General features: G+C 31.4%; 1 protein-coding gene across 1 annotated transcript; it reads right to left on the bottom strand.

The window, feature by feature from the left end:
• Positions 1–3,975: 3,975 nt before the first annotated feature.
• Positions 3,976–6,308, bottom strand: LOC105258731 (trypsin). The gene is made up of 7 exons (XM_011270199.3): positions 6,159–6,308; positions 5,560–5,672; positions 5,403–5,497; positions 4,898–5,057; positions 4,700–4,810; positions 4,482–4,631; positions 3,976–4,408 (listed from the first exon to the last, which is right to left on the bottom strand). The coding sequence occupies exons 1-7, from the start codon at positions 6,208–6,210 to the stop codon at positions 4,127–4,129; spliced, it is 963 nt and encodes a 320-aa protein (XP_011268501.1). The 5' UTR covers positions 6,211–6,308; the 3' UTR covers positions 3,976–4,126.
• Positions 6,309–8,107: the final 1,799 nt, after the last annotated feature.

Below are 8,107 nucleotides of genomic sequence, written 5' to 3'. Positions count from 1 at the left end.
TGATTAATCTATTTACGTTGAATAAAACACATTCTATTTATCAACCGTTCGAAAGCTGTACGGACATATTTAATTGAAGAAAGATCGAGACTTCAATAATATTAATGCGAATATAACATCTAACAACTGTGACTTTTAAGAACATCTAAATAAACAGTAATCACGAGAAAATAAATAGTCCTAATTAGAATTCAAATACAATAACATCAATTCTATTTCGAAAGATGGAATATTACATATCATTGTCAAACAATTTTTGTCATTGTACTTTCGATGAAAATGCCTACGCACGGTTAAATAGAGTATAGATGTACTTAAGATAATGAGTTCACGCAATATCCACGGATTTGTTGAATGTATATATATATCGAGAGAATAAAAAATCTTCGGGTTTTTCTCTTCAAGTGCAAAATTCAATGTCCAAACAATAAAAACGCGCGTTTCTTTCTTCGCTAGCTTGTAAAAAAAGTGGAGCTCCATCATGAATAGTCCACTATGCTTTTCGTTTTCCGAATCCACCCTTCGTTCTCAGCTTCGATTCTAAGAGTAATTAGAGAGAACTTCATCGTCGAGATCGTCCCACTCTACTCCAGCTTTCGAATTTAGTTCGCAGTCGCGTTTGGGCACTCTCGGCAAAGTTACTCGCTCCGTAGAAAATGCAAACTTTTAATTTATTTAAAACCCCAGACACGCGATACAGAGAAAGCCAAAAAGTCCTCCCCTATGCGAGAGCGAGTTTGGGCTCTGTATATCTTCCTAATGAATTCTTATTCGATCCCGGGATTAAAGAGGTCACGAATGGACTTTGTCGGTGCGCAACATTCCCCTTCTCCACTTCCCATCGGATGAATAACATGTACACGGAGCTGAAAGCCGTGGGGTATCGGAAAGATCGTGAAAAAAACGCCCTCATGAGTTTAAAAGAAAAGCGAAGCCAAAGGGAAAACGTATTAGAAGTTATGTTTCAGGTGAAACGCGCTAGTTTCACCCGCGATCCTTATTTTCTCCCCCCTTCCTGCTTTTGCGAGTTCATTCGTTTCCTGATTTTATATTCTGCTCTTTCCTTCACTCATCTCTCCTTCGTACTCTCACGATCACTTCGTGGATTGACATTGATCGAGCCCATACGACCCTGAAATCCCTACGAGAAGCGTGTCTCAGGTTTCCACGAGGATTAACTTTCGAAAGCGGAAGTCTGTTTTAGAAGATTACGGTCACGCGAGCCGGAAGAACTTGAACATTCACGCGAAAGTACAAGTACGGTCGACGTATATTTCTGTTCTTGCCAATTAAAATGGATCGAGATTTTATTTTATGAGGATATTTAAAGTAAATATAAGATTTATATGTTTTAAATTTGGAACACTCTTTATATACTATACATGATGTTTACGAGATATTAATTAAAATTAGTTTCCATTGCTTATCTAGAATATTTAAAAATAATTATATGATTTCAGCCTGTTATTTATTATTCAGTCAAATATCATTTCATATTTTATTACGTAAATGAATGTTGATTATGCATTATATCCTTGTTGAATGAAATGTTAGTAAAATCTCGTTTTGACGTCCAAATAAATGCGATTTTCCGTATATGAAATGCATTTATAAGATATTAGTTAAACTTGTATATTGCTTGCATGAAATATTACAAAATAACTGGATAAGCTATTACTCCGTTTATTGTTTATTATATTATATTATTGTATTGTATTGTTTATTATTTAATCGGATATTATATATTTCATATTTTGTCAGTTTTAAATATCTGATTATCTCGAAAGTCGTTGTAAACTCCGATATTTAAAAAAAGCTTACTATAAACAAGCCGCTCATTATAAACAAACCTAATTTTAATGAGCACAATTTTTAATTTCTATACATCCTTTATGAAAGAAGATATTTAATTATAACAAATAATTACATTGACAGTTTCTTTTAGCTAGGTAATTCAATTTCCGTAATTTTTCGTAACTTGTTTCACGTGTACGTAGCAAATATTAGCGCATGAAATTTATATCCAATTTAAAAGAGCAGCAGCAAGAGTCCTTACATTTCTTTGAAGATACCGGCGGATTCGCGCAGAATTTAATACCAGCGCAGCGAAGCTAGCAGACGCGGCAAAGGAGTTAGATGATTCGCGAATATACCGCAGACATTTCCTCATCTTGGCACCGAGCAATCCGCTAATACATTTCTCGAGATATCCGCCACGTATTAAGTGGGCATGAGCTTTTTGCGCGTCTGCCGCAGCTTCTTTTCGTTTGAGATCAAAGTGGATACATCATATGTCTATCTCGTCTCTTTTCTTCTCATATTCTTTTCCTTTTTTCACACGCAAAAGGCAAAATCATATCTCATAACTCTTTCACACCTAACAAAATGTGTGTTTAAATAATATACAATTATATGTAAGATAAATCAAATGGACAAACATTTTTTAAAGTGTTTGTACATGCTTATAAAAATTAAAAATTTTAAGTACACACTTTTAATTAAAAACATTTATAAAACATTTACAAATATTTATTTTATCTGTCTATATATAAAAGATACAATCACAGGAAATCCCAGAATTAAATGAAAATGATGATATCAATTAAATTAATGATAATATCAAGAATAATTTAATATGCCAGGCCTGATTTTTCGAAAGTCTCAAAGTTGTTGTCTCCTTTTGATACTGATTAGCTATTGCGCTTGTGCGCTGCAACTGTTTCACTCATGTTATATTTGTAGTATTATTTGCTTATTTGCAAAGCATGCGAACTTGGACAGTTTGTGAGAAAAATAAAGTTAAAGGAAGTAAAAAAAGGCTATATAAAGAAAAAAAAGTAAAAATTAAAATATTATTCTCACCGTGCTTATTATCATCGAAAATCGCGTAACTTGGCAATTAAATAATAGTAAAAAAATTAGATAAATTTGTTTATAATTAATTAATTTAACTTTCTTTTTGTTACGTTGACAAAAAAGGTTCTTCGTTTCGGTTAGAATGTATTTAAGAGATTTCTTTAACAATTTTACAAAACTGTATAACTATAACTTTTAATATTTAGAGTATTTAATATTTTAATAAGCTAGAATATTCTCTCTCTCTCTTTCTCTCAAGTGCCCTACAATATCTAATGCATTAATGAATTTAATAAAATATTTAAAAAACCAATAATAATTTAATAAAATATTAAAAAACCGATAACAAATTAATTATTTTTTAATTATGAGGTGTATATACAAAGTATCGTTTACAATTTTATAGTTATAGCAATAATATTTATCTCTGAAACTTGAACATTTTTATAAAAACTGTACAAATACAATAAGACATTTAATCTTTCTATTGATAAGATAATAAACTTCGCACATGATAAAAGGATATATTTTTATATTCTATTATTATCTTGTAGATATCGAAATTACAATTGTGCAATTGTGTAGTCAGAACTTTAATTTCTAAAGCATATTTTCCAAGGAGAAATTTTAAAATGCTCTTTAAATGTAGTAATATAACTATAAGATATAGTAAGATAAATGTAGTAGTATAATTATAAGATATAGTATAGCTATAAGATTTTAAAGAATGCAAAATGAAATTAATTTGAGACAAGCTTCAATTTAATAAAAAATAAAGAAATATTGACTAATAAATGTATAATAAGTATTTATTCAAATATTTTCTTATAAAAATATACCTTCCTTATAAAAATATACCGATTGCATTAAATTTTCGTTAAAATATACCTTCCTTATAAAAATATACCGATTGCATTAAATTTTCGTTAAGATTGTTATACATAAAATGTGAAGAATCATATGAGGATATCCATTCCAGCACATGAAATATCTCATAAAATAGACTATTTGTCGATAACAAATTGTAATACATGATGCTCTTGGGAAAATTTTATATATACACTGTTTTAAAGCATGTGCAATTAGTTAAATTATGATCTTATTAATATTTTAAATTTTATTCATCTCGCGCGATAGATTCTATTCATTATATTATATATAACATGTTACAAACATAAATTCATAAACTATTTCTATATTTATTGAACTGTCAATCCCGATTTTAAGAGTATCATCGAACAAGATTATCAAAGTCAATAAAGACTTGACTTCAAGAGTAAGGCATCGATAACAATATAAAAGAAAAAGAAATCATCACGACTATAATCGTTGGCATTTTATGCGTACTATGATTATAAGTGACACTCTTAATAAAATTATTAGTGGAATTATTAAGTTTTGTCACCATTATTATATTATTCTCTGATATCCAATTCATATAGTAAAAGATATTTGTATATACTCCAGGGGTCCGTGGCCGAGCGCAACCCTCACCGCCACTGACAATACCAGTCAAAATACCGTTGCAGACCATCCCACCGCCAGAATCACCCTGGAAAGAAACAAATTATATAATAAGAAAATTTACAGAGATTACAAATAAAAGAATGCGCATTTTTTGTTACTTGGCAGCTGTCTCTTCCTCCTTCCAGGTACCCGGCGCAAAACATGCCCGCTGGCAAATCTGTTATGTTTATAAGTAATTCACGGCATTCTTTTGTTGATCGAATGGGCAGATCCACGTACATCAAATCTTCGGACACTATCGAGTTATTCTGAAATATTCTCTTTAGTTGAAAAAAATTCTTCAACGATTAAATAATTTCAGATTATTATCACTTGCCTCGTTTAGATAACCCCATCCTGATACTTGACAGAGAGTTTTGGGTACAGGCGGATTCCCTGTCAAAGCAATATTGTGAACTTCCGAAGTAAATGCAAAGGGTACCGATAGCTATAAAAACCAAATCTGGATTATCTTTATTTTAAAAATCACGAGACTATTAAATAACAAGCAATTTGTAAAGCGATGTAATCATACTTCTAAAACGGCAACATCGTTGTGCAGAATCGTTAAATTAAACTCTGGATGAATTTTAAATTTCGCCACACCTCTTTCCTGTCTTGTCGAAGTTTTCTCATTTAGTTTTAGAATTCCTCCGACCACAATAATCGACCATGGTTGAATAGTAACACCATTACTATAATTAATTGCTTCACTTTAATTTCATTAATCTCCGATTAATACTAGATACTCTTTTTAAATATATATACACTAATATACATAAATAAATTCATTGACATATTTATTGTTTCTCTATAAAAATGTAAATATATTAATTATAAATATAGATTAAAATATATTAAATTATATACTTATCATTAATTTGTGGCGATTATTTTCTACATCGTGCAAAATTATACAGGTAAAATGAGAGAACGGAAAGTTAATAATAGTTTTAAAATAATATAAGTATTTATAAGCATGTATATTTAGAATGTTTATCGTTGAATTAGGATATATCTATTTAAAATTCAATACATACAGATACAAACAGTGCGCTGCAGTAAGTATTAGTTTCGTGCTTATGATGCTTCCGCCGCAAAAATGGCTTCGGGACCAGCTGCGCATCAAAGAAACCTGCAAAGAACAAGTTTATCTTACCAGATTTGTGTTAAATTAAAACCGCCAATAAATATTACCTGATGAGGAAATTGTTTTAAAGCTGCTTTCGTTCCATTAACTATACGGCCAGTTAAACCAAAACTCACTAACTCCTCATGATCAGTAGAAATTTCCACGAAATTTGTAGAGCCTGATACAAATTATTATTATTACCATTAACGACGTGCATTGTGCTGTGTATGTTGCAAAATGAAATCTACATTGTCCGATGGCAAAAGGACTTATTGATAGAACGGAATTCATAACAATTTCAAATTATATTGCGATGCATGGATTATTTAACGCACTCGCCGCGAGGGGTAAAAACTATATTCCTGAGTATATGGTCTGCGGTAATTATCGGTGAGTTAAATGAAAAATTAATTAACCGTTGCAATTTTATCCAAGCGTAACTAATGCCCTATCAATCTCGCTCCCGTTATATATAGTACTCTGCGCGTATTTTGATTCGATTATACATATTAATGCTAAAATTATCTCTCGTTATTCACACAACAGAATCTCATTGATTGTTTTCAAAAATAAACAGGAATAATCACAAACGTTTTTTGCACCAGTTTACAAAATTTGAATCGATCTCGTTAATGCATCTACATGTATGCAGCTTCGCACTTACCATGAGCGAAACATAAAAATGCCAAAAACACCGACAGCAACACAGGCCACATTGTTTTTCACAATTCACGATTCGAGATTCACTTAGTCGTTGTCGAAGAGCGACTGTTCATTGTAACAATAATGACGTACGGAGAAATTTTATCACAGACTTGAATCACACAAGCAAAGAGATTATCGTAGTTGTCTTATTTGCCAATACATATTATCGGTTATTGATTATTATCTTGGGTTAATTATTATAAAATCAAATTCCACTCTCTGATAAATACACAATCTTTCTCCACATGAAATCTCCTATTTATTATTATCACAATTGAAGTTTTTTAAATTGTTTTATGATTTATATTTATACATTATATACCTTACTAGTCATATTATCATGAAAAAATTTTCTTTATCCATTATCTTATCTATTTGTCTGTCTTTAATAACTTAATAACTTATTTGCCAATACATATTATTTATTTATTTATTTATTTTTAATTGTAAAGGGATAAGTAAGATACAACCTTTTTAACTATAATATAATAAATTATATTATAAATGAGAAAAGCTCTCTAATAAAAAATATTTGAAAATCGGTTTACGATATATGCAAAATTTCGATGTTATTATAATTATTTAAGTAATGATTCAATGTCGAAGGACCAACAACAATCAAAGAAGCCACAAATATGATAATTCTTATGGAAGCTGATAGAATTATTAGATAGGTGGATGGAAATATCTCTCGGAATTGGCAGAATTTTTGAATTCTCCTCTGAACATGACTATAGACTGAGATATCGGACGCTGGCAGAAGCGATGTGAGAATAATGAAATTCCGGAATAAAAGCTATTTCCGGTGGTCAATTGCAGCGGTCGACTACGGAATATTCGTCGAAGACAAAAGTGCAAACTATGCAAATATCTAATGCAAAGTCGTCGATGGTTGTATGTAATTCAGTTCAAACATAATAATTTATCATGATATCGTTATTTCTAACACTGTTTACTAAAAGATCAGCTGCCATTGACAAGACAAAAGATAAGAAACGGCAAATATGAGAAATAAGAAGAAGAAAACTAGAATTAAAAGAAAAATTATTCAAGACAAATATTAAATGAAAAAAAAATGAACTAGCATGATTAAATTGAACACTTTTCTTATGCAATATTTTTTACAGCTCTGTATTTTATCTCTCTCATCTCTGAATTTTATATTCCAATAACAAATAGCCAATAACAATTTTCATGTATGATAAAAGTCGAAATTAGCACTTTTATATTTTTTCTCAATTATTGATAGAATATTATTTTTTTATATTTTAGAATTTGTAAATATTTAATAATAATGCATATAAATTTTCTTCCATTATAAGGATATAATAAAATCAATAGTTATATTGGTAAACACAGAAGAAATGAATATTACTTCGGTAAAGATACACATCGAAAGAATATATCGTGAATTATGTTCATGACGTTCTAACTGCGAATGACGAGATGTCTCCCGAGAATAATGAGAGATTCAAATTCAACGACAGAAAGGAAGGAAGAGGGTCGGAAATAACTGAGGAGCGGGACAGAGCGACATCGGCAAGAGAGAGGTAGCAAGCGGGACAGAGTGTATAGGGCTGATAGGAACCGCCATTACCCATCCCTGTGTTAAACCAACCCCGCGTACAGCAACGTGCAACCCCTGTGTACAATCTCCGTGTGCCCAACAGACCCGAGGTGCTGCGGGCGTTGTCTACCATGGTCGAATCGCGTTCGACCGGTCCTCTCGAAAGCGATCGTGAACGTATACGCACTCGCCGGACGCACCGAATGCACTGTTCGGTTTAATGCCGATGGTAGCTGGCGAGCTAACATAACGGCCGACAAGCTCGTAATTTAGTCCTCTCCCCCAAAGTCGGGATGATAGATGCAAACAAACCTTCTCTTTTTCGTCCTGTGAACTATGCA

The sequence above is a fragment of the Camponotus floridanus genome, unplaced genomic scaffold (genome assembly GCF_003227725.1).
Source record: "Camponotus floridanus strain SB8 unplaced genomic scaffold, Cflo_v7.5 scaffold48, whole genome shotgun sequence".
Classification (NCBI taxonomy): domain Eukaryota; kingdom Metazoa; phylum Arthropoda; class Insecta; order Hymenoptera; family Formicidae; genus Camponotus; species Camponotus floridanus.
This window is presented reverse-complemented; position numbering and strand designations above follow the sequence as displayed.

Coding starts and splice junctions, on each gene's coding strand:
- LOC105258731 (XM_011270199.3), bottom strand. CDS start 6,210: ATGTGGCCTGTGTTGCTGTCGGTGTTTTTGGCATTTTTATGTTTCGCT. Junction 5,058..5,402: donor GCAGCGCACTGTTTGTATCT/GTATGTATTGAA, acceptor AATTAATTATAG/TAATGGTGTTACTATTCAAC. Junction 4,811..4,897: donor ACGATGTTGCCGTTTTAGAA/GTATGATTACAT, acceptor TGGTTTTTATAG/CTATCGGTACCCTTTGCATT.